Genomic DNA, 27,169 nt, shown 5'->3' on the forward strand with positions numbered 1-27,169 from the left:
AGATGACGCTGTGACTCCATCTCAAGTGATATTTATCATAAATATATTACAACGGTGTCCAGATTTCCAGTGACACACAAGTGTAGTTGTGTCTTTCTTTTGGGAAAGCAGTCGCCGAGCGAAATATTGTTTCAGAAGTTTTCTGGTGACGTTTATAGACAGAAAAGCTTTTAATATTATTGACCTTATTTTGGTATGCTGTAAATTTGCATATCCGGGACAACATAAATGGCCGCCGCCCTTCCAAACGGGACAGGAAGACGAGGTTTCGTCCAGAAAACATGGCAGATTGTAGCCCTATAAGTATTATTTTGGTGTCCTCTGGTAGTCTTCGAGGAGACAGGCTTCTTTTCAGGTATCCTTACCAAGAACTGCCATGCAAACCCGCAATTTCGCCAGGTAAGCATATTTGTTTTTGTAGCGAGTAGGGGTGGGAGGGGGGCGTGTTTACATATAGCTTAACTTAGTCTGAAGACACAAACAGCAAGTTTACATGTTGTTCATGAGCTTACGAAGACATGATTTGTAAGCACTACAGAACAATTAACACTAGCAGCAAAAGTAACTGAGTGTTCGTTGTATCCTTGAGCTTGATCATATTTTTGCAAGAACCAACAAAAGTCATGGTTATAAGCAAGGAGCTTGTTATAAGTTAACGTTAAATCAAAATCGACAAATTGAATGTTGGTTAACACAGGCTATGAAATGAAAAAGCATAAAAGCTGTAAAAATAGAAACAACTACCTCTGATTAATTTTTGTCTCCTTTGACAATATCAATTTCAATTATGATAATTTATTCATCCTAGATAGCAAAACAGCAATGTACATATATATAGGCCATGGCATGATGCAATGTGTAGGGGAAGCTTGTGCCAAGCCTTAGTGCATGTTAAGAAACCCAACACACTTAACCTCCTTGGTACTTCTTAGATGAGATAAGGAACAAGAGAATACAGCTGTCAAGCTATCAGCTATTGAGAAAGCAATTTATGCTTTCATTTCATCAGAGGACAACCAGCTGACATGATTTTAAAATTTATTTTCTATTTGCTTCTTGTTTTAATAAAAGAATAAATATTTGTATCTTCTTGAGCCAAGGCTGCTGGTCTAGATGACACAAGACTGACAATACAATGAAAATTATGAAACATGGACCAGAAATCAACAACGAAGGGTACAAATTGTACATGTAACATAAGCAGACATACATTGTATTCCTCTCCCAGTCTACAGTAAATCTTGAAAGGTTTGTGGTGGTTTTATTTTCATGGTGACCTCTACACTGCAAAATTGAGACACTGCGAATATTTGTTTTCAATGTTTGACTACTACTAGTATAGTAGTTAGTACTCAGTATTGTTTCAACAGTGAACAATATTAAAGCACAGCAAAAAGCAGTATTATTTAGCTCCCTTCTCCTTCTAGAATGAAAAAAAAAGGTAATGTCTCTACGAAAAGAAAGGGATTTTAACAGGTTCTATATTTACTACCTGTGCTCTACTAAGCAGCTGTAAGTTTTATGTAAATTTTTACTTTTTAACAAAAGTATGACTGCTTGTCTCTATTAACATACATATGTAGAAGCAGCATTGCTTAGAATGAAAAAAATAATGTATGTTTTAGGCTACACCTCCAGGGGCTGAGATGTCTTTAGTGATATGCATGTAGTCCTAGATATTCTTTGTCCTTCTCTGTAATTTATTGTCATGTTTTCTTTCTTTTTCTTTCTTTCTGTTGTGTTGACGTACATGTAACTGTGCATCATGTATCAAACCTGTTACCGCCATATATGTACACAGCCATCGTAGGCCCTGCAACCGCAGACAACTGGTTTGAACGAGTCTTTCCCTTCTACTGGTCTCACCGATACGCCAACGTTAACAGTCTGCCAACTGTTGCTGAAGGCAGGAACCCATCAAACTTTACCCAAACACAAAATAACAATCAATTTTTAACTTACACCATTTAAATTATGCAATTATAATATGAATCACATCTCTGACAAACAGGTAACCAAAATAATCAAACACACAATTGTAAATTCACAGATTATCATGAGTCATGACAGCATACAATTGATCATTGTTATATTTGATTAATACGTTTTTCCAATTGTAACCTTTTTCTATTCCAGATATTAAATAGAAATAGTCACTGTGACTCTTTTTGCATTGTTGCATTTTGTGATTGATTCAGATTCTACATGAATGTTAATGCAAGTGATGTGAGGTAAATTTTTTCGTAAGAGTTTTTGAGCATGGATTTGTTTAGCCTGTAGTGATGATTTCATTTTTTATCTAGGCAATATTACTTTGATCATTGATTTCAGTTCAATCTGTATACAGATCTATGTTATGTACATAATCTGTATGATAATTATTATGTTCACTTTGCTCTTTACAAATCCCAAAGTGCAAGACAGTAGATGAGTTTTGTAGAGTCATCTATAAGTACTGCCTTATGCATTGATGAAATTGATTTTCTAAATTGCAAAATCCTGACATGTAGGGATAGATGTTTTTCTTTTAGATTCATAAGTACTTCTGTATCAATTACTTAATCGTATTTTATACCTTTGAAGATGGTCCTTGATTTTTCTTTTACTACCAGTGTTTACATTGTTATAGACTGTGCTACATTGAATAACTACTATCCCATTTATCTTAGCTTTCCATGTTTATGTATACAGAATATTGCACACTCCCAAAAAGTAATATATCATGAGTAAAATATATATGTTGTACTCATAAAGTTTGGATGTTATTTGTTTTTAAAATGAAAAAATGGTAAAACTTTTATTTTTCAGCCGTGGCCACAAACCCATATGTGCTAAGAGAAGCTGACTGCAGGTGAGTTAACTATGATAGATTATTTGGTTGACATTAATGTTTGATAATTGCATGTGGCGTTGTGTGGGGTAAGTGGTAGAGCGCGCAGCTGGCAAACAGTGGGACCCGGGATCAATCCCTGGTTGTGCCCAGAGACATGTCTGAACTTGCGCCCCCGACGTTGTGCCCTTGGAAAAGGCACTCCCTCGAATTGGTGCCGCTGGAGAAGACAGATGCCCAAAGTGTACATGTGTGGGTGTCAGATTCGCAACCTGTCATCCACCCTAAACAAATCCACGCGAAGGCTACCGTGTCAACCCTCCTCACTCAGGTGTAGGAACTGACATAGTAATCATGCTCGAATATCTGTATCTCTACTTATGTATGTATGATCTGAATAAAGATTACGAGTGATTGTCTTAAAATTGCATTAGGTTTAATAGGTTAGTTAAACTTTCTACACTTTGGATACAGTATACATGTAAAATGGAAAAATTCCAATATAAGATAAAAACATGGATATGATATCGGAATCAACAGATGTTTATGAAAGCTACTGAAATCCATTTTTTGATTGTTATATACTGTAGTTCAATTCTAGAGTAATGTTTCATATTGTGTTTTCCCTTTTTCAGTGGTTCAACAAGTAATCAAGGTTTAACTGGGTAGGTTTATATCTCTTAAACATGTTGGGCTTGAACTTTCTGAACTCTTGTAAAATTTGTATCAAGACAACTTTGATACTTTTCAAATCAGTTAAATGTTGAATTGTGTTTTCTTTGATTTAGATACACAGATAAGATCCTGGCCACTCTGATGGCCACTAAGACAGAGCTGGCTGGAGACAAGTTTGAGTTAAAAGTGGACAACCTGAGATTTGTAGGCCATCCCACCCTCCTGCACCAGATGTCATCCTTTATTGACCTGTCTGTAAGTTTTCTCAACCTGCAGTTCTCTCATGTATTGCTAGGGAGAGCTTGCAGTTTGTCTGGCAATATTTTGGATGAAAATTATGTGTTTGATCTACTACAATTGTACTCCAAATATGCATATGGTGGAAGATGAAATACATTTCATTTCAAACTGTCCCTTCTATACGATCATGAAAGAAAGGAGGTCTCTAAAGAAGCCATCAAATTCCGTCCTAATTTTTTCTTTCGTTTTCCATTCTTTCATGATCAGGAAGAGAAGTCAAACGCAACAAGTTAGAATTGCAGCATTTAGACTGTAGTTGTGACATGTTATATTGTTCTTTATCATTTATTCGTTATCATTTTTTAAAATACTTTATTAGCCTTTGAGAAAGATCACAATGATTAATCGTTTAACTTTTTCTCCAGATAAGTCAAACATAACCATATTTATATTAGTATTCAAGCTTAGTTTAAGTACAATTCTCTATAGTTTTCCCAGCATTTATGACACCTTGCACAATTCGGTGAAATTTGATGAGCAAAAGATTATGGAAAATATGAAAAAGTTGGATTGTGAATGAGTCAGTCCTATATTTGTCTATTACAGAGGTCAGACGGACCATCTCCACGGAGAGAGCCGTCCCCCATCATCCTCTTCAATATTGTATTTGTTATACAGGTAGGTGTGGTAGTCCATCTTTGGTCAATAAAGGTAAAGCAGTCATCCTCAATTGAGGTGAAACATGATGCTTTTTCAAGCAGCTAGTAGTGAAAAAAAAAAAGGCGGCTTATCAACGACTTACGTTTTCAGCCAAGCACACCGGGTCACCACTACTCTTTTCAATAAGTGTGTTGGGTTCATTTATGTGCAGAGGTTTGATGGCATACATGGGGCCACCAGCTTTAAGTCCCCAGCCGGAAGGATGATGCGACTCTTTTCCAGTCGTGTCCAGATCCGGGCACGAATTTGAACCAGAGTGCACAGACCAGTACTAGATTATGTTCAGTGCTCAATTCACATGAAATCTTTTTCTCAGATAGGTTACAAGAACTATATACTAGTATGATATTTCCAGATTTTGTAGACTGCTGTGAAATAAGCATCAGTACATCTTTATGCATGTTGTGTATGCCTCCGTGAACACATCAGGTTGGTAAGTCACTGAATAAAAATGCTCTTTGTGCACAACCAAGACGACATAATTTATTCAACCAGCATTTTGCTGACTGTCTACCTTGAGGAAGGTGACATATGGTCAACGAAACGTCGGTTGAATAAAACACTTGATTTTTTACAAATAGTCTTTTAAAATCTTTATACATGTTGTGTATGTTTTTATCTTAGGCCAATGTCAGCCCCTCGTTAAACCAGTACTACCACGACCTGAGTAAGAGACTAGCCCTAGCCATCCGACATGAGGAGTGGAGATGTGGTTACCTAAACAAACAGGCTCAGATCATGAGAGATGTACATGACGAGGTGTCAGCCATGCCTGAAGGTGGGTCTCCTTAATTAGTTTATACTCTTAGCCAATCAGACTAAGGGACTAGCCCTAGCCATCGGACATGAGGAGTGGAGATGTGGTTACCTGAACAATACATGTTGATACTCTCTTGCAAAACTAGTGTTAGGTGCTGACATAATGCGTTTTGATTCAGCCACATTTTCCCTCTGATTAGTCGTAATCACGTCCCTTTCTTTGTGATGACTGATGAGAACATTTTGTATTATATAACATAGAGTCATTAGATAGTGAGAATACTGTACGGTACAAATTAGATTTAAAGCAACTGAGGACTTTTGCAAAGTAAACCAATTGTCGCCAATGCTTTTTTTAAACATACTTGTTACTTATTGCATAATATCAGGTCTTGCTGCAATCCACAAAAAAATGTTAAAATTGCAGGTAAAAGTAACTTGCAATTTTGCTTACTAAATATTTGCAGAAGGTTTGTCCAAAAACCAGTAAAATTATCTGACAACTTTCAATTTCTAAAAAAGGATTTTGAGCCCATTGACACTGCTGTTGACAGTAGATTTTTTGTTCGAGATTGTCTTTTATTAAAAAAATCGTCGTTTTTTCAGATAGTGCACCGGCGTCCCCTTTCCAACACATGATCCCACGTTGTGATCTAGCCAGGGAACTTCGAGATGTTTACACGGGGTAAGCCAACAAATTTAAAGACATGTATGGTAGGGCTGCGTAACTAGTCACAGGTACAGGTACATAGGTTGGCCTGGACCTGTACATGTACCTGGACAGTTTGACATAGTATCCTCTGGTCTTCATTATGATAGAAACTTGAATAAACAGTAAAGCATGGTTATTTAGTACATGTAGTAGGCTACAGAGAGCCAATTTAAAAAAAAAAAATCTTAAATCAAAGCATAGCTGTTACATAACAGACATTTAGTTCATGCAACTAATGTTGGATTGTTCATCAATGTTGTATTAGAATTTCGTCCATTGCATATGATATCTTGACAATTGACCTATTGGCAAACTACCGTATTGCAAATAATATAGAATAATGTAAATGATTTATATCGACAAAAATTGTGTTATTTTGGAAGTACAGACTGTTTTCCTGAATGAATACATCATGTAATATTCCCATTGTAATATATTTTTTGTTTTGTTTGTTCCAGGTTGTGTGATTCAGGGATTGTCAACATCAGAATTAACAGTTGGATCCTGGTCAGTTTTTGTTTACCTCACAAAGTGCACAACAACAACGTGGACGCAACCAAAATTGAGGTCAGTGAGATTTTTTCTATAGCAATTTCAATTCTACTAAGTCATTCCATTGTCTGTTGTTCTCTATATTATAGATATTGTTTTAACTAGGTACAAGTACATGATTATACGGAAGCATGCATAGGGATCCTACTTTCTGAAATTTCAATTTTTTTGAAATGCCTCATGGGTGGAGCCAATTAAATAGGCAGTACTGTACCTGATTAAAAATTATTTCTAGAGCTCCCAGAATGTATTTCCTACGACAATTGATTTACAAATGTATATTGACTAAATCTGCAGACAATTTTTTCACCATGCAGTTTTTTTCACAGAAAATGACTATATCTCCCTCAGCCATATTGATTTTGTTATCTGAAATGTATGTTTTACAGTTTTTCATTTTCTTTTGTCATTTGAGTGTTTAATGTTAACCAAGCACAGATTGTTGACAGATTATTTTCTAAGCTGTGGATCTTTTGTTTCATGCCCATACAGCCAGAGGCAGTAGAAAGATGTATATCTGCCATCAGGTAATCACAAACTTAAGTCATTAAGTCGTAAAGTTCCATTTTCCACATGAGGGCCCCTTTCCACCAGACAAACTGTACATGTAAATGAAGACACGTTCGCAGGGATTTAGTTTTGCGATAGGGAGAAAATGGAATGTTCGCTTTGGTTTTAAGTTCTTGTTCGAAACAATAGTAGCGCAACAGTCACACAATGGAACAGTTTTTTGCAGCGGTTTTAAGTTTGCGCCATGTTTTCGCAGTGAACTCTTTACCACAAAGTTTGTTCATTGCAAAGACCGCAAACATTTCTGCATTTTTCAGTAATTGGAATATGATGCATGATGCACAAATATGATTTAAAAGACAATAACACACAAAACGTAAATCAATTGCAGGAGATAACTACACTGAACTACACTGTAGTATCCGTTGTTAGTTCATATAAAGGAGACATTTTTTTACAGAGTTGTAGCACTATTCAAAAACATTATTCACGTATCTGTTGTTATGGCTGTCCAAAATGTTGCAGCAACATGTGTTTTTCAAACTTGTTTCAGACCGTACCATGCTATGCTGCTATTGGTGGATCGTGACGGACTGTTGGAGGAGTTGCCACAAGACTGTTCGCCGGCTTTAACCCGACTCATAAGAATAGCAACACCACTAAAGAGTCTGCAGTGTCTGTCTCAAGACTCAGATCTGGCACTGTCACAAGTAGGTCCTTTTGAGAACCTTAAAATGTTCATTTTGTAAATTCATATGTAAATCAAATTTACCTGGAAACTTTGTGTATTACCAATCAACATGGCGGACAATACTTAGTATAGTCATGCGAGTACAAACACACTGATGCAAAATAATTCACTGCTGGTTGCTGCACTGTTATGGATGTATGTAGAAATGTTGTATTTTGTTTTGCAGATTTTCCAGCTAGTAAGTCATCTTGTGTACTGGGGAAAAGCTACCATTATCTACCCTTTGGCTGAAAGTAATGTCTACACACTGTCTCCTAATGCAAAAACTTCTGTGTAAGTATTTCTTTCAATTGAATGCCATTTAAGTTCGCGATGGTTAAATGTTCGCAGTTTTCATGGTGACCTCTTCACCGTGATCTTAAAACGACCACCGTGACGGAAATGCTCGCTCTGTCTTCTGTCTGCTTACCATATTGTTTCAACCCCGAACTAAGAACCATTGGGAACACTCCATTTTTCTCCCTACCATGAAATTTAATCACCACGAACTTACAATGTAGAGGCATTTGTGTCATCTTTGTATTTATCAGATTGAACAATGTTTACTAGCAAAACAAGGAAAACAAAGTCATTTCCTTTAGCAAATCTTTTGTTTTCTTAAAAATGGATTTCTCAAAAGTGCCATACGATGAAATTTGTAAAGTACAGTAGAATCCGCTTAACTGCACCACCCATTTGTCAGCGTTTTCGGTGCAATTATCCGGCTGGTGCAATTATGCGAAATGCCCAGCTGGACCACACCACCATGGGCGAGGGGGTGTATTGTTAGTCAGAAACACTAGCATAAAAGAAAGCAGACGAAATCATTCAGTTATTAACTTTATTTATTGACCCTTTGGTGAAAATAAAGAAATGACTACGAACCTGTTTTGAAAGATTTTGCATTCTTTCATTTTTCCATGCGATCTACCGCATTACAACACACGTAATGTTACAGGGGAGGCATTCTGAAACATCGTCATGCCACTCATGGGATAACAGTTTCTGTGTTACATTACGTAGAGTGTAGTTGTCGATTTACGTATATCATGTACCGCCATGAAACTAGGAATTGAAACTAAAACTTGGTTACTGATTACGGGTGACCCGCCCGGGACCTCCCATACGATTCCTATCAACGTAACTGTCAATGGAGACCGCCTTCTTTTGTTACTCAAAACAGTTTTAAACATATTGGCGGTATTGCGCCTTTACACCGGCAGGTATCGGCTCATTTGTACCGCGTTTGCCGATTTTAGCGCACCTTTTCAGTTAACTTGTCGAGGATTTTTGAAAAAAATTGGTGCAGTTATCCGGCATTGGTGACCATGCGCGGTGCAGATATGCGGAGTCACTAACAATGCAGTGAATGGGAACCGGTTTTGGATATTGGGATTCGGTGCAATTAAATGGAAGGTGCGTTTATCCGAGGTGCAATTAAGTGGCTTCGCCTGTATATACCCACGATAGTGCCCTCTATCACTTCATGTTGGAATTGCAAGACATGACTTTGACACTTTTACACCAGTCCTGTTTACTGAATCAATTTAGAGTACTAACATTCCCTAACAAGTATGGATAATGAAGATACATGTATGTGTTCCATTAAAAGATTGCCATTGTTTTTACCCAATTTTTTTGTAGTTTAATTTACTTTGAATTCATGATTTTCATATTCATCAGTGTTATCAATTTCATATACAATGTATAACACCTACAGGAATTCCCTTCTGTGTGAGAAGTTTCTAGAACAGTTTCCTGGGGTGTGTCTGCCGGCAGTCATGGGGGATTTCTCCCTCCCCCTCCCCCTGGGGGAGCACAGGAACCCCCTGGGGCTCCCTCAGCAACAGGTCAGTAATATGTAAATTACTTGTGTGATTGGTTCATAGCAGTCATGTGACAACTGTGGGTTTATGTCTATTATCTAGGATTATGCTTATGAATGCTGGAGTTTTGAACACACAATGGAGATTAAAGGTTTTTCTGAGATTTTTCCAAACTTTTCAATGAAATTATTTTTAACAAAGAAGAAAGCTTTCGTTATTATAATGATGGCTAATCATGCACACTGGTAGGAATGATGTGATTTTGAATAACACTGTCAGCCTTGAATTTGCTATATTGTGATTTAACGTTAATGACCAGATTTTCTTATGGTGTTGATGGGGACATAATGCCTGGCCAGTCACCAACATATATACTTGTAGCCACCTCATAAACCACCTCATTTGCCTTGCTCACTCAGTGGTTTATATGTTTGCTTGCTCTGTGGTTTGTTTGGTGGTTATACAATGTAGGTCACTTGCCAGGTGTTATGTCAACGTAAACACCTTGCAACTTGAAGTTGGTCATTGATCCTTAAGTATCTGGTATCAACTGATGCATGGTTAAAACCGAAGAAGCTCACTCTTGTCTGTTTCTCTTCTGTCCTGTTCTCTTGTGTCATTTTCTAGGGTATCATCCGACTCAGTACACATGGTGTTGCCTCTCCACAGGTTGCTCTTCTGTCTCTTAAAGTGCATGTTACATGCATGCGATTGCTTGCCTCCTAACATATATATGTGTGTCTCTGTTATACCTGTACATTGTGAGGGCATTGGGTTTTCAGTAACGCTAATTTTTATGATATTTCATGGAATCTTGTTACTACTAATACTAGTGATGGACAAAGATGATGGCATTAATCAACATTTTCTTTGTCAAAATCACATACTATTAGTTACTATGTGATTTTGACAAAGAAGATGTTGATTTTGAAAAATAGTTAGAATTTTGTGAAATAGATGATGCCAGGATGACTAGGTAAACTGTCACAGTGACTGTGGTATGTTTTTTTCAGGACCATACCATTTCTGAAAGTGGTATGGTCCTGAAAAGGTTTTTTTTATGAGAAGTCTCATGCAAATTTTCTCATTTAGGCAGAGGGATAAATGAAGAAAAAAAAAATTTCTTAGTATATAAAGTGCCATTATCATGATGGCTATACATGTGTATAGTTTTGCACATGTATCATTTTTGATTTAAGCATCAACAAAAAAATGAATTGCACATTTCTGCAAAAGAACTGATCTGTGAGATTCAAAGATAATCTGTATGAAAGAACTTAGAAGCACTTGAGAAGTGATAATAACAAAATTCAAGCAAATGTCTTGCATGTTGGTACAAAGCCTGTTTTGAAGTCGTTAAATTCATTCTAACTTGTGTTTCCAGCCAAAAGTGTGTCAGCTATTTAGCTGCATTGTTTGCAGTGTATTAAATGTCTCATAACCAGCTGCCAGCATGCATGTACATTGTAGTGATTGTCACTTGTTGGATACACAATATTGTGTATGTATATGCATGCGTGCACTGTCCTCCCATGTGAGTATGTAATCAACTTTGTAATTTACGTCTTTTTTGAATAGCACACCCATTTTGTTATTTCCTACTACAGGCCCAGTTGGTACAGATGGTGGTGTGGATGTTACAACACAGGCTGCTGGTTCAGGTACACAAAAGCAGTTTGTTCGTTTATTTTTAACCAGAAATACATATTGCCTGGCAGCGTTTTTCAAAGATTCCTGGGGGGTTCAACCCCTTACATAGTAATACATAGCAACAATTTGTTGAGTTTGTGTCTAAAAACTTGACTTGTACTTGATGACCAAGTATGGTGACACTGTTCAATGTATGTACATGTATCTAACACTCTCCTCATGAAATAGTTATGAATTATGAGTTATTGTAATTAGTTAGGAATTATATTTGGTTGTGCTGCATGTGAGGTTTCACTACTTTTTTTTTTTTAACGAACTTGCTCAATGCAAGGCCGTAGGGGGCCACTCTTCGAAGCACTGAACTAATTCTTACTGTAGCAGCATTTCTTCACTCTAGGTCAGAAACATCAATGCTCGGGACATGCATGACTTCACTGACCCATTAGGAACGGCAGGGGTTACGAAGGCTGATCGGGAAATTCCCTACCCCATTTAGACCTCGTACCTCAATTTGCAGTATTTCTTTATAGCAACTGTGCCAGTCCCCCTCAAAAGTACAGAAGATATTTTCAAATGCTCTACAGTACATTGTTCATGACTTTGTGCCTTTTTACTACAGCTTCACACGTACATTTACCTGATGTCCATCGACCCCGAAGCAGCTGGAACCGGCAGCGTGAAAAGTCAGGCGTCGCCTCTGCTCCTGGTACCGGATGACGCGGCACGGAACAGAACGATCAGCGGGGGGAGTGAGGCAATCAGTGTAGGGTCCCCAGGTATCGACCTTTTTTTGGCAACACCTCAGGGGCGGAGAGTCTAAATGTAGCTTTACAATCATGTTGCACAATTACGCCTAGTTTAACATGTTTTACAGGGAATAACTTATTGTTGGGAAACATTTTTGGCTGTTTTACGATCATGATGCAAAATTGCTCCAGACCTGCAAATTTTCTAAGGAAATATTTTTTGGTGCTCATTAGTGGTCTGCTCTTTTTGAGCATTTTTTTGGCAATGCCACAGGATCAGAGAGTCTAAATGTAGCTTTACAATCATGTTGCACAATTACGCCTAGTTTAACATGTTTTACAGGGAATAACTTATTGTTGGGAAACATTTTGGGTACTCTAGAGGTAAGGCCTTTGCGTGCCTGAAAAGTGTTTTTTTGCGACGCCTCAGGGGCGAGCCTAATGGTATAGTATTGTTCAATGAATGTTGACAACCTGTCAATTTTTTTTCCCACAGATGGGGGTGAGCTGGAGCTGAGCTCTAGTGTAGAGACTTACTCCACCTACTCCACGGAGATGGGGAGTGATGGCATGCTGATCACCAAGGACGCTCGCCTGCAGAGGAAACTCACAGAGAGCCTGCTGTCCGACCTGACAGAGGGAGAGAGGATGAGTGTACTGAAGGTTCCCGCTGCTTCAAACCCAGAGGATCTGAGACTTTTTGCAAGGTAATGTTATTCTCCTATGCAGAGCCTTGCCCCTATACAATTTACATTAAGGAGGCTCTGCTAAACTGAGGTTTTCACTTTTGTGGGCATTGCCTCCAATCAGCTGTCAGAGAATCACCTACTAACGAAGTGTTTTTTTTCGGCACTTTAGTATTCTGTAGACATGTATATAGCAGGAAAATTGAAGACAGGAAATGAACCTTTTCTGGGACCTTTGACCTACATGTAACTTCCTGCCATTGTCCCCAATGTGCCTGATGTCCCCCCACCTGTTTTTTTCTCTACTGTATTCAGTTAACTACGAACACACAAAAGCACAAACATCCAGACACACCGAAGGCAAAACCTCCACATACAGAGGCAAGATAATTTTAAGAAATTGAATGTGACAGTACTTAATTTAAGTGGTGTCGCGGTGGCAGGGTGTTGGCCCAGAACACAGAGATCTTGGGTTTGAAATCCATGGTCCCCAAATTTGTCCTGTTGACAGTATGCTCTTGGGAAAGGCAATGTTAAATGGAGGTCCCAAGGTTGAGAAGAGCCACGCCTCGAGCACATAAAAGAACCCACCAAACTTATCATAAAGAGTAGGGGTCCCTTCTGGTGTGAGTGGATCAATCCTTACAGTCTGGTCCAGGTTGACATCTTGAAAAGGGGATAGTCACCTGTCATGTCAATCCTTCCACAAATGTGCTAAACCTCAATAAATAGATAGATAATAGGAGTGGTTTGTGTTGCAGACTGGTGTGGTACTTCCGTGGGCAGCATCACTTGGAGGAGATCATGTACTACGAGAACCTGCGGAGATCGCAGCTGCTGACTCTACTGGACAAGTTCCGTGAGGTGCTCATCACGTGCCAACACGAGGACGCTGCAGCCGCGGTCTTTCACACCAAGCAGTACTGAACCCACGGGCTCTGGTTGTTGTACCTACATGTAGCAGTTCTCAACTAATGCTGCGGTCACAATTTGACTCGATTGGCTAGTTTATGGGCAGTTTTTACCCTTTGTGGTATGGCCTCTACATGCACGTGGCCCCATGGGACACCCAGCAGATACCAGGCTTTTTGGGCATGGCTGGGCCCCTGTTTTTTTTAAGCTTCACAGTTAAAATCAACCTGGATCTCCGGTAACAAATAGACGCCATACGCTAATCATGAAAATGCTGAGATGTACCCCAAGGTTTCCAGCAGTTCACTGTGGTTTCAGAGCCCGGCCGGAGCTACACCTGCCAGGGCCCTGGTGCAAATGTGCCCACAGCATAAGCAGGATGTACATGTAACTGTACTTCTATCACAAGACTTACCCAAATTTTTACCGTACAGCATGCATCAGTCTCTGTCAAGGAATAAGCCATCCACCACTAAATGCAGTATTTAGTAAAAAAAGAAAGAAGATTTTACCGGTAGATCTTGTTGACTGTTGTCTGTGTAATGCAAACTCCGCTGTCTGAGGCTGTAGTGGCCTAGCCGGTGAATGTTGGGCTATAAGTGTGACTTAATCAGGCTATTGTTGACTTCATGTACAATGAAGCTGCAGATGAGTCTGTTGTAATAATTTTCTATGGTGTTGATCTCAAGTCAGATGTGGTGCACTTGTCCGTATAAAGCCAAGAACGAAGGTGGCTAGTATATATAGCTGTTTGAAAATTATTACCTCTAATCAGAGCATAGGCTGTAGGCCTCGGAAGGAGAGTTTGTACTATATATATATATACCGAATATATACCGGGATATCGGGTGATAGGCTGGGCGGATCCCGAACTTACCCGAAAGCCGACGTCGCCCGATGAGCGCCTGAATGATCAGAGGGTGCTTTGTGAGTAACCACTGTGGGTTAATGACCTGCTGGACACTGGATTGAGAGGTTACAGGTTCAATTCCTGGCTGCACTGGGCCTGACATTGTGTCTTTAAGAAAGGGACTTTACATGACTTTCTTCATTCCACCCAGGTGTAAATGGGTCCATTACTTTGGTTCTTTCATTTTGCTTTTGGACAGACAAGGACAATGTGGCACTGCTCTTAAGTTTTTGTAACTTATTGTAGCTTATCAGTTAGCTTGATAAGGTAGGTAATCCCATAGCCTTTTTTTGAGGCCGTTGATTGTTATCCTTCCACCGCCTTTTACTTCAACAACCTAAGTCAGGTACTCATTCTTACACCAGGTCCTGGGTGGAGTGAGGAAAGTTGTGAAGTGCCATTCCCAAAGGCACAACATGGCGTCAGGGTATTCGAACCTGGGACCACTGTATTCTAGGCCGAACACCTTGCCGTTGCACCACATGATGCCACACCATAATTTGCTTGGGGAGGTAAAAGGTGGTGGAAGAAGAGGGATGGGCCCTACCTTCTAAGACCATCCTTAAAAAACAGTTACTGGATAACAGCATAGTGCCCTGACAGACTTCAAGCAGGCTTCAGGACTATCTTTATTGTTACCATTGTTCTTGACACAATTGAAGTTGATGTAATTTTTCTCATGTCAGATTCTCTATTGTTTGGTCTTTCTGTTACAGCTGGGTTTATTTGGTGAAAACACTTCCATAATAGACAAAGGTGAATGACAACAAATTAATGATCAAATAAGTATCAAACAGTTACGTGTTGCCAATCCAATGTTCACTATAGATACGTAATAAATGAATTACAATGCATTTCAAATAAATCACAGTGCATTACATACATGGCTTCTGAGTAAAAATAGTGACTTATATATAGTGACCAACTGTGTACTATTAGAGTCATAATGGTTATTTCTTTCAAGCACCATGTATTTAATAGTAATCACTTAAGACAGACTGAAATATGCTTTGCAACTTTCCTAACGATGAAAAGCAAAAAGAATGAATGATTTAGAAAACTGTTACCAACTATTTTTCACCTGTCACAAGCTGTTTAAAATACTTGTTTCAAAGCGTTGAGCGTATACTTAGTACGTTTGTAACATCAAAAGACTCGTCTGTGTCCAGCTTCTCTGCTATATCAAATTGTTTACCCTATTTGTCCAATTTCTAACATATATTTTAGCAACCAAAAGAGAATAAAAACGTCTGAAAATTTAGTCAAAAGAATACTTTGGTTGTAGGCCTTAAGGTCCTATATTAAGCGAGGAATGTTAACTAACACCATCCTGGGGACCACGCCCCATCCCAGTGCTTAGGGTTCGACTTGGGGTCGTTTTTGGGCCAGATTGCCGGCACTATGGTCTTCCTGTAGTCCTCTAGTTTACCCTGCATCTCCTTCAGCTTGTCCGGCATGGTGTCCGCCAGGTTCTGGTGTTCTGTTGGGTCGTCTGGAACAGACACGGTACATTCTTTACAGTTTGAAACCGCATCTATAAGCAACGACCTATAGCTGCAGTGCAATGTGAACCAGTCACAACAGGAAGGTGACATATGGTCACATGTGTACTAAGCTTTGTTCTTCATAACTATTGGCTGTTTGTAGTCAGGTGATCGTGACATATACATTGTCCGCCATGTTGGATGGTTAAATCTCAAAGTGGTCATGAAAAGTTTTTTCATGAAATCTAAGTCACATTCTGTAATTGCTACATTATAACCATGCAATATCAATAAGGTTCGCGTCTTCCAATTACAATCAACCAGCATGGTGGGTATGACGTCACACACGTGCAAACACCTTATTGGAAGTTTTTAGTAAATATTGTAAAATGTATTTAAGTTCGCATGGTTTTTATATCGCGCTAGGTGAAAATGAAGTGTTGTCAGTGGTTTTAAGAAAACCACGTGGACATTTCTGCATTTGCAATAACAGGTGCTGTACCTTTGAGGTTGAAGAGCCATGTGCCTGTGATTGGGTCCCCGCTGTCAGGCTGACTGTCCGTCAAGTTATCGGGGCGAATCCACCCGTCAGGTTTACCGGCATATCCCTCAATCAACTTGTAGTCGCCGACCCTGGAACGCCAGTAAATCAAGTTTACTAATGATTAGGGTTTAATCATATTCAACTGACATGCGATCTGTGATGTAAAATCTATTGTTGACTGCATCCTTGTCCATGCTACTCGTTAGATGATTAGGGTTCGTATTACACATGTGAACAAAGGGGCTAACTGTAGGGGACCGTTACCGCATCAATTGCTTCAATCTGTGATTCTAATGATAAGCCATCACTTGATTGATTAATTTATTAATTTATTAGTTTAAAATTAGCTAATCTAGATACATCATCTGTGTTAAACTTCAACATATGTCATATAGAATACCCAAATCATAAAAGGTTAAGTTGGCATGACCTACACTTCGGAAATATGTTGATACATTGTTGCTGTACAAGAGTTAAAAGCTCCGCCCCTGAGGCATCACCAAAAACGACATGAAAATGTGGCTTGTATATTATAGCCATCATGGCTTTTTTCTTCCCCCAGCACGTGTATTTTCTGTTCTATTCTTTTCAATTATGTATACTACAAACTGATTTTGATATGTGCAAATAAATCAAATCAACAACCTCAGATCGTGCAAGCTTACAGCAGAAATAAGATAAGTCTAACCTGATGGCCCCCTGTTTTGTAGGGAAGTCGTCGTCAATGTTGTAGACGAACTCAGTACGTGGGGAGGGCTGGCCCGACACCAGGGTGTCCAGTTGACTCACGCCGTCCATACCGGGGTCTTGAAAGAAAGAAAAAAAGAAAGTTCAAAGATCTCACGCCTCCGTGTAATGTTTAATGTTTCTCATATGTCTTGTTTAATTGTAGTTTCTTTTTCATGCTAATTTGGTTTTGATTAACATAAAATGTATCGATTGATTACATCCTGTCACTGCGGTGGATCTGACTGCAATATGGAAAATATTAAGTACATATAGTAGTATCCAGTATTAGATTAAGTATTAGATCCAGTATTACATATAACTGCGAAAAGACAGAAAGAACAAAACAATACCTCCCCGTGGATAAGTAGCCTGTTCCATCGACCCCATGAACTGCAATGTCTGATTGATATGTGGTTGCAAGGACATTGTTGTAAAGCGTTGTGCATTCCACAAAAAATGGCCTACCTGCAGTTCCGCCCGCGGCTGCCAGGATTGTCGGGAACCAGTCTACTGCATGGATCATCCTTTCAAAAGTAAAAAAAAAAAGTTTACTGGAAAATATCAGTTGCCCTCACTAGAGATGTAAATGAAAATCTAGGCCCAAAATAGATCGATTTTGTACTGACTGTTTTAAAAGTCATCCTACCGCTCTCCCTCCCCCCTCTCTCTCCCTCTCTCTCTCTCTCTCTATCTATCTCTATCTCCCCCTCTCTCTCTCTCCTCCTCCCTCTCTCTCTCTCTCTCTCTCTCTCTCCCCCCTCCCTCTCTCTCCCTCTCCCTCTCTCTCTCTCTCTCTCTCTCTCTCTCTCTCTCTCTCTCTCTCTCTCTCTCTCTCTCTCTCTCTCTCTCTCTCTCTCTCTCTCTCTCTCTCTCTCCCCCTCTCTCTCCCAATACTGAGACGCATGTGTATGGTACTTGGACTCACTCGTCGCTAGTGTAGCCTGTTTTCTGCAGCATCTTGCCGTGTACGAAGGCTGATGCCCGGGTGCCCCCCTCCCATAGAGTGATCTTCCCACCACGAAGAGGGAAGTTATTGCCACTAAATAGTGGCCAGCCACCATTCTGTTGGGGAAAAAACATTTCAAGAAGATGTACGTTTAAGAATGTGAAGGTGAAAAAATTAAGTTAGATTTGTATGAATTTTGTTGTTGTTGTTGAATTTGTTGTTGTTGTTGTTGAATTTGATTTCTCTTCCGGTTAAGATATTTTGCGCGACTGTCTCAGAAGCCAAGAAATCGAACTTTCAGTTTGCGCAGTCGCACTACCGCTCCCTTAGTCGGCCATTTTGAATTTTGTTAGTCAGTATGGAAATGCCATGTAACCGTCTTACGTCAGCTGTGAAGATCAGAAGGGTGTTGTCCCACAGCCCCGCCTTTTTCATCGCCATGGTAACGTTTCCGATGGCTTCATCCATGGCGCTCACCATACCTGTACAAAGTTCATGTTCATGTTCATATTCATTGAATTAATTCTATTCTACAACGCTTTTAAGACTTCTTGCATAACAAAACATCTGATGATTTCCACAACAGCGTAATTGAAATAGCAAAATTTATTAAACGATTTATTCATTTTTCACAACGGTTATCTTAATCCATAACCCTGTGTAAGAAAATAGGAAATATGAATAATATATAGTCCTTTGAAATGTAACCATATCTAAAACATGTACTTGCTAGGTATAGGTATGCATTCTTTGCTACGTGACTATCGTATTAATGAGTCGTAGTCGAATTTGTCCTTATACTATTAATCTGCCCCCATTACATCCGAAGTATAATCATATTTTTGAAAAAAAAGATAAACTTTTAACTATTTACATCCCTTTATTATAAGTATATGATAGTCCGTTTGTAACTTTAACGCGTTAAACCTACCAAGGAAGATCCTCCTATTTTCATTTTGAACGTTGGAGTACATGTCCTCAAACCGTTTTGGCACCTGCAAAAGATAGCATTGAGAAGTGTTGTGTGGGTCACGCTTTAAGTAATCATACCACCCGGTGTGTTGCTAATAAATGATCCTTCCTCCTCCCCACACCCTTCTGTACATTGTATATATAGGGGTACGTGTTCTATAGCTCTTGAGCCACACAAGGTCACTATATAACGGGACTACTTCCCTGGTCATTTCAATGTAATAACAGAAATAATATAGGATCATCACAATAGATAACGTAATTTACAGTCTGCCTCTAAAACGAGACTTATTGATCAGATAAATGTAGGCAAATATATTGCACATGTGTATGGACTTAATTCCAACATAACATAATGCTAAAGCTTAAGCCCGTATCTCACTGGACCTGCGGCACGTTGGCGACCTTCCTGTGGACTTTATTATGGGAATGTCATGCAAAACGTAGCTACAAGTATGGCTAAAAGGTCAACAAAACACACAAAGCGTAAGAAGATTATTTTTTATCGATAAAATTCGTTGAGCGCCATGTCTGTCAAATCGCTCGGTCGCCAACGTTCCGTAACCCCAGCCCAATATAACGTAAACATTTTTCCAAATGGCCTCCACCACCACTGGTACTTACCTGTAAGGGTTCGTGCACGTTTTGGAAGGGTAGATACAGGAACAGCGGCAAGCCCAGGGGGTTCTTCTCGATGATGTCAACAATACGGTCTGTAAAGAAGTACTGTAGAGGAGACAACACATTTTAGTGAGGAACTAGCATTACAATTACAGAGCAAAATATCAAAGAAGTGGAAAAAGTGGGACTAAATGGCCCGATTTACACTCAAGTTTTTGAGTCGACTCGGGGCACTGTGTGAGAAGCTTTGGGCTGCTCAAGTGGAGTTTTACTACTAGATAACGCTTCTTGATGAGTGGCCTAGGCTTCTCCTTGCACAGTCCTAAGTCGACTCCAAGTCCACTAAAACGCTTGTGTAAACCCAACTAGTAGCTACACCATTCCGGTGGTCCATGTTCAAAAGTATCAGACTATTGGATCACCACACTGCACCACCTGAAAAATGTGGATCACCAGGTCCCTCTTATACTACTGTAGTGAGAATAAAGAGGACACTGTCGAGCAACATAGACTACGACAATTATTTTCATTTCATCAAAACAGTCATTTTTGCCATATAGACACGGATGGAATTGAGAAGCAAGAACAAAGAAAGGGGACATGTGATTAAAGAATGTGACAAATTAACGTTATTTACGGTGCTGTATTCTCCGTCCTTCGTTTTCACGACTTCTTTGTCATCCCTGAGGTCGAGACCACCCACTGTGATGATAGAAGGATAATATGTTCACAAAGACATAACATTTAATTCAATCAATGATACCACTCGTGCGTATCTACATAGGTTAGCCGCATGTAAAATCAACCTGTATAAGCTAGTTCAAAGTGCGCATGTGCAGTGAGTGCATTGTGGGTAAATGGCGAAGTTTAAACCCCCTGGACAGGGGAATTCAAATTTGACATTTGCTGACAATACATTATTCTGTAAACTGCATTTGCCATTAATACTGCCTTTTTCCTTTTCTATATGTGACAAGTTTATGTTCTGAGATTTTAAGATGTTGGTCATATATCATTTACGTGCACGTGGTTGCTTTGTAAGTCATTTACACTTACGGACAGTGTGCTTGTAGTAGTCATCCTGTCCGTTGTAGAAGCCGTAAAAGGAGTCGAACCCGCGGTAGGTCGGAGTGTAGTTCCAATTGCAGAAACCAAGATGCCACCTGTAATTAAAAAACACACAATTAGGATGATACAGTACGCGTATACGGCAGAAAAATCCAATCATTAAGAAATTCCTTTAAGTTAAAGCATGCGTAAAGGTTACGTTAAAAAAATGAAAGTATGCTTTACGTATGGTTTGCGAATGGTGTGTTTAAAGTTCATATTCCGTTATGTTATATGCATCTACGTATTGCTGTGGTTAGGGTTTGTAAAACAAGTGGAGCTAGAACGACGGAAAGGAAAGCAAGTATTTCCTGTCAGAGGAGTTGTGTCCACTGAATCTGTCCTGTTTTCGTCTTGCAAAACGATAATAACACCATATGGCGTTTTTGATAAGCGTTTGCGCCAATAAAAGGGCCCACGATGTAAGCTTACAAAAACCGGGCCAGAGATATTTATTCACAGTGTAACTGGAAATGATCAAGACCATCAGTTTTTCGGCGTAATAATGTTTGTTTTTCTTCTGTCAATTGTTTATCAATCTTGATTGTACACTTTTTGTTGTGTTAAAGCTACCTCATATTCTGCGAATGCGACTTACAAAAAATCGGGCACAATAAGAACTGATAAACGATATGAAGGAAAAAAAGTACAATGATAAACGACCTGTAGAGCCTACATGTACTATGGAGGTCTAACTTTAGAGCGGGTACAAATAACTGACTTACTTGCCGACCACGTGAGTGGAGTATCCCAACTCCTTCAGTTTCTCGGGAAGGAAGGTGAACTTTGACGGGACCCCTGCGGGCTGCTCGGGAAGCATAGCCCCGTGCTACAAAACACATGTAACAGAACCTCACATATATTTTACTGTAGAATAACTAATAATATTCAATCGTTCTATAGGTTGTTTGTTACGCAGCAGGCACCATGCTGGTGGAATCTGAAAGAGTCAAATCTGTGAAAAGAACGTGTGTATGTCACAATGTTACGTGACATATACTAGTATCTAGAACAGATACAATTTCAATAGCTACTTCCAGCTTCAACCATCAAGCATGGCGGACAATATATAACTACGTGTGGCATCGTGTGGCGCAAACGCTAGGGTGTTTCTCCCAGAACCGTGAGGTCCCGGGTTCGAAACCACCGGTATGCCCCGATGTTATGCCCTTGGGAAAGGCCATTTACACTACTTTCTACACTCCACCCAGGTATTAATGGCCATGGGTACCTGACTTCGGTTGGGTAAGGTCGTATTGAGGTCACCTGCTGGCGCCGAATCACAGCCGCCCAGACCTTTGCGACAGTTCCACAAAGTGTGGAACAAATATGTATCTGTTGTGTATCATGTCAAGGTAAACCCTTCAGCAATTTAGCACTGGTTGCCATTGCACGGGTAATTTCTGACAAATAAACCATCATTATGTCATAATCACTGAGCTCAAAATCCCTTACAATACGTTTGCGCCACGGTGAAGCAATTGACAAGCGTTTGATAGGAGATTGTTACCTGTTTTCTAGAAGCTAAGTGACTTTTTATAAACCTTCGATTGCCTAAAACAATATTTGTTGGGAAAGTTCGAGTATCGGTACACTTGATAAATGAACATAAAAGGTTTTATGAGTAATAAGTTAAATGCTTTACCTGCATACCCACATGATAGGGGAAGTACCCAGTCATGAACGCCGTTCTGGACCTATGAATCATAGTGTAACAGCAATAGTATGATAATTGGTAAAAGAAGTGTATACATGTAGTGTGCCAGCTACCGACGGGCTTATCATAGGTATGACGTCACTGATTTAAACTAAACTTAGTTTTACACTCCTATGTTCAGTTTCAACCACCCACCCTTATTCTTCACATTCTGAAGTATATAGACAATTATCTCAAAATTATGCTTTGTGTCCTTATTATTTGGTATTTGAACGAGGAGTAATTGCATATTGTATTCATAATATTTACACGTTAGTATGGCAATTAAAGATTATACATGGGGCAAAAAATACCGTTAATTCTAATGATATTTAGTAATAACCTTGGTTGAAAAATGTTCTAATCATAATCTTGTAAACAGTTCTTGTCTAGACCATGCTTAGTACACGGCCAGATGTCTATGTCTTATTTGTGGCCTCCAACTTTGACATTTTGCTGTGCATGGGCAGTCTAAACCGTGAACTGGCGTATTACGTACGGTGTGCAGACGTAGTTGACGTAAGTCTGGTTGAGGATGACGCCATCATGAGCCAGCTGGTCCAGAACAGGAGTTTTGACGTCAGGGTTGTGCCACCCTACGTCATTCCAGCCTGTAAGGATAATAAAAACTAGAAAGGTTAGACATTTGCAAGCAAATACATAATGGTTACCTTCACATGATCTAGCCTAACAAAGTGCTGCGCTGTTTATATTCTTACTCAAAAACATTTATATACATAGTGACCAGCTCCTCCAGCTCTGTCCTGCCACTTGCTACATAATGTAATCGAACACCACGGGTACCGGTGTCTGCTACTTTACCAGTTACCATGGTGACAGCCTCTGGTCCAGGGCATTGACCTTATTTGTTTGGGACGGAAAAAGAGACAGAAACGTAGCAAAAACAATATATTTTCCTTCCGTGAAGGTAAACAATAATTAGTGGGGATTTCTGCAAACAAGAGAGGACATTACAAGATCATTACAAGTCTAGATTTTTACTTGTTGGTTGTAAATTTGTCTCAACAACAGTGGAAAAAAAAGAAGAAGATAATATCCCTGTATGCTCGGGCCTCCTTGGGGATATAAGTTAGCATTTAAAAGCTGATGAAGCTGTTGTACAAGTCATGTAGATGACCACGTGCACGGTAGAAAGTGATCGGTATGACAGACTGGTGACACTGGTCTTCGGTGGTGTATGGACTTGCCCCCCCCCCCCCCCCCCCCCGACCGATGGTGATGATGATGACTTGGCATATGTCAAACTGAAGAAATTCACTTGATTAGAAGTGTAGAAGGTGGTGAGGGCGTTCCTCCTCCTTTTTGAGAGAACGGGCCACTGCAGGTCGTTGAGCTTTTTTGTCAAGCTGCTAGTCCGTCGGAAGTCATTCGTATTGTCAAACATACATGTTAACAATATCCTGTACAAATGACGGTACTAGGAAGGAGAACGGTTGGTGTTCATTAGTGACATTCTCTTAATTGAAGGACACAAAACTCAGTCTTTTCCCAATTATGACTCCGCGTTATAGTTTCTAATTGTTTACACTGGTGGCAGCGGAGGGATCAGAGGTAATTTACATTCCTTGCCCCAGAGGTCTGCACGCTATCTCGTTCAGTAAGAGCTGACCTAGTGGTCATTTACCTTTGGTGGCACATGCATGTTAGAATGCAACAAATGTTGCAGATTTACCCAAAACATGATATTTGTACACAGAACACAGAAGAGTTGCGGTGTGTAAAACTGTCAACCTCGACACAACGTGACTTTCGTCATGCTGTGACACGTTTGTTACATATGCGGTACTATGACGGTGCAGGTTGTACTAAACATTGAACCCCACCGCACTTGTAAGTATAAGCAATAACCGTTATAGTACCATATACGAGACAAACATCCATTGTAACATTGACGTCGCCCTGAAATTACTATATCCTCTCAAAAACCGGGAACATATCTATTTTTCTGTTAACAGCCTACCTTACCTAAGTCGTCTGCTACGATAAAGATGATATGGGGCTTGGTAGTGTTCCCACTTCCGGGTTGTGCAGAAACCGCGGCCAGTGCCCCAGCAACAAGAAACAATACAACACACTGCATGGTTCCTTACAGCTCAACGTCTTATTCGAATCTGGAGACTGACTAGTTTTCACAAGACTGAACTAAAATTCCAGATCGAAAAGCGACAAATGTACCTGTCACCAGAGTCACATGATATGTTCGTGACTCAGTCAGCCTTTGAATGGTTTTTGACATCTCGGTCGTTGACCTCTGGTCTATTGTTGTTGTTGTTGTTAACCTTTCCATTTTTTTCTCATTTCTTCAATATTGCAAGATGAAAATGCGTCATCGATAAATACTTTATGATTTTTTTTCTGGCAGACACTGACGTCATAAACCATGCAACTTCTATGAAAATATATGTTTGGCGCTACTTTTCTATTTTTAGCTATATGTACATGTACATGTAGAACAATAATTTTGTCTGCTGATTTTTTAGCTCGGCTACAACAGAACCGAACAATAAAAAGAACATCGACTGGGATCTACCATTATGATACAGCTGAATTAAAGTTTGTGCATCAGCAACTACCTATCGTATAATTTCCCCAATTTGCTGTCGTATGTTCTTTTAAACCTGTCGTGCGGCGTATGTGACAGAACCTTACGTACGATTTTTGTCGTACGATTTTGAGTGAGGATACGACAGAAGCAACTACCAATAGAGATCTACGACCACGGTGATACGACGACCTTTACCGTCATGACATAGTTAGATTCGTACGACACGTTGACGACTGGCTTGAGAATGTCTCATCTTTGCTGTCGTAAGCCTGTCGTATGTGACAGATAGTCTTACCTAGGTCGTCGGCAACGACGAATACGATGTTAGGCTTCGTAGCATTCTCCTTTTCGGGTTGTGCAGAAAACATCAACAGAGCTCCAGCAACAAGAAACAGTAAAACCCGCAGCATGGCGACCTACGGTGAGTCTTGGTACCCAGCAGGGTGGACTAGTTATAAATACTTGGACTTTATTCCCGCTCCAGAATTAGAGTAAGGTGTGACAGCAGCGAAAAGCAGAGCTTCGCAATATCGTATATTGTCCATCTATGTATTTATCTATTTATCTATCATGTGGTATGGACTCAATATTTGCATTTGTAAAGCGCTGCTAATAAGATGTCAGTGTCATCTCGGTCATTGACCTCAGGTGGTTTTTGCTTTCCTTAGTTGGGAAGACGTGTACGTTTCGGTCAACTAGCAGCTTAGTTTGGTACAGCGGGGGCATTTTGCATGGAATAGTTGAAAAACGATAACTTGAGAAAGGCCAATGTAATTTCATGATTTTGGGCATGTAGGTAGCATAGGTGGAGATGGACAGTTAGATGCAGATTATATGCAAATGAATGAGGGAATTTGTCACATATATATGATATAGGGTAATACAAATGTCATTGTATGGCATTAATTCACATTAACATATATTAATTATGAACCCATTTCCATGGTTGTGCTTTTTATTGTGGTGTATTCATATTACTATAACTCGGCGCTTTAAGGATTTGGAAGTGGGAGACTGGAGATTGGAAGAAGATAACTCAACAAAGACCGACGTAATTTCATGATGTAGTGCAACAAAGGAAGCTTAGGCGGAGATGCTCATAATTAGATGCACATACACTTTGTACACAGAATGTTAACATTTGAACGTGCCGGAGGTTTATCACCCTATACCTGTGGACTAACTATATCTCTACAACTAACGTACGTACACTGAATGTCAACGGAACTGACGTGACTATATGTGATGGTAAGATTTAGAAAAAAAACACAGTCCGCTACCATCCCTGTTGTTAGTTATATCTTTACGTAACCTCAATTTCTTTTCTTCCTTTCAATGTTTCGGCGACTTTCAGCTGCCTTCATCAGGCAGGGAATAATGAACTCTGCTAACTCTGGCCGCATGGTGGCGCTGCAGCAAAAATGTGGTCTCAAATAAACGTGACGTCACTAATATTCTATCCCCTCTACTAACTCACGTTTGCCTCCATATTCTTGCCACTACGCCACCAAGCGGCAACCAGTATCACTGTGTCCTGATAATGGCAGCCGGAAGCCACCTAAATCTTTGGCTTTGCGAGGCCCTGCAGCTTATGTGAAAGATCTTTCCAAAAAATTACTTTTCAATCTATTGAATCTATTCATGTACATATTGCTTTGAAATGTTTAAATTCAGACTTTGGACGATGTATTTGACGTCAATATAAGTACTATACCTAGTATTTTTGTATTTTCACTTATGCATTTTAATGTTATATATACACTTACTAGGTACCATGTACAAATCAGGCTAAGGCTGCTATGTCTATTATTAATAAACCCATTTGATTGATTGATTGATTGATTAATATGGACAGAATCAAGTAATCAAGATGATGTAGCTTATATCGAACAAAATGAGACTTATGAATGGCTAGAAAAATAAAATCCCTCCTAGAAACACTATTTGTCGTGGGATGGTCGTACGATCGCAAACCGAGGGCAGTCTTGGGACAGTTTAACATATGTTGTGCAAATTTAGCTGTTAAAAAAAAGGCTGTTTTATGTC

The 27,169-nt window shown here is 39.6% G+C and overlaps 2 protein-coding genes across 5 annotated transcripts; one reads left to right on the forward strand and one right to left on the reverse strand.

Moving 5' to 3' along the window:
- The first annotated feature begins 204 nt into the window (after nt 1-204).
- LOC136440910 (GATOR1 complex protein NPRL3-like) lies at nt 205-14,059 on the forward strand. Of its 3 annotated transcripts, XM_066437083.1 has the most exons (18): nt 205-399; nt 1,802-1,906; nt 2,809-2,851; nt 3,466-3,495; nt 3,619-3,760; nt 4,352-4,423; nt 5,090-5,243; nt 5,831-5,909; nt 6,395-6,503; nt 6,981-7,015; nt 7,552-7,708; nt 7,916-8,022; nt 9,449-9,578; nt 10,182-10,223; nt 11,162-11,215; nt 11,824-11,980; nt 12,447-12,657; nt 13,398-14,059. In XM_066437083.1, exons 1-18 carry the CDS (start codon nt 282-284, stop codon nt 13,561-13,563), a joined length of 1,911 nt encoding a protein of 636 aa, XP_066293180.1. In that variant the 5' UTR covers nt 205-281; the 3' UTR covers nt 13,564-14,059. The 3 variants fall into 3 exon arrangements, with proteins under 3 accessions (XP_066293180.1, XP_066293181.1, XP_066293182.1); XM_066437084.1 differs by lacking the exon at nt 10,182-10,223; XM_066437085.1 differs by lacking the exon at nt 1,802-1,906.
- Nucleotides 14,060-15,039: 980 nt separating this feature from the next.
- LOC136440911 (arylsulfatase B-like) lies at nt 15,040-25,562 on the reverse strand. Of its 2 annotated transcripts, none has more exons than XM_066437089.1 (14): nt 25,419-25,562; nt 23,057-23,168; nt 22,507-22,558; nt 21,587-21,690; nt 20,811-20,917; nt 20,392-20,456; nt 19,758-19,859; nt 19,093-19,156; nt 18,546-18,643; nt 18,141-18,277; nt 17,681-17,739; nt 17,175-17,292; nt 16,445-16,575; nt 15,040-15,950 (listed from the first exon to the last, which is right to left on the reverse strand). In XM_066437089.1, the coding sequence occupies exons 1-14, from the start codon at nt 25,531-25,533 to the stop codon at nt 15,778-15,780; spliced, it is 1,437 nt and encodes a 478-aa protein (XP_066293186.1). In that variant the 5' UTR covers nt 25,534-25,562; the 3' UTR covers nt 15,040-15,777. The 2 variants fall into 2 exon arrangements, with proteins under 2 accessions (XP_066293186.1, XP_066293185.1); XM_066437088.1 differs by lacking the exon at nt 25,419-25,562 and adding an exon at nt 24,544-24,801.
- Nucleotides 25,563-27,169: the final 1,607 nt, after the last annotated feature.

Source organism: Branchiostoma lanceolatum, chromosome 8 (assembly GCF_035083965.1).
Source record: "Branchiostoma lanceolatum isolate klBraLanc5 chromosome 8, klBraLanc5.hap2, whole genome shotgun sequence".
Classification (NCBI taxonomy): domain Eukaryota; kingdom Metazoa; phylum Chordata; class Leptocardii; order Amphioxiformes; family Branchiostomatidae; genus Branchiostoma; species Branchiostoma lanceolatum.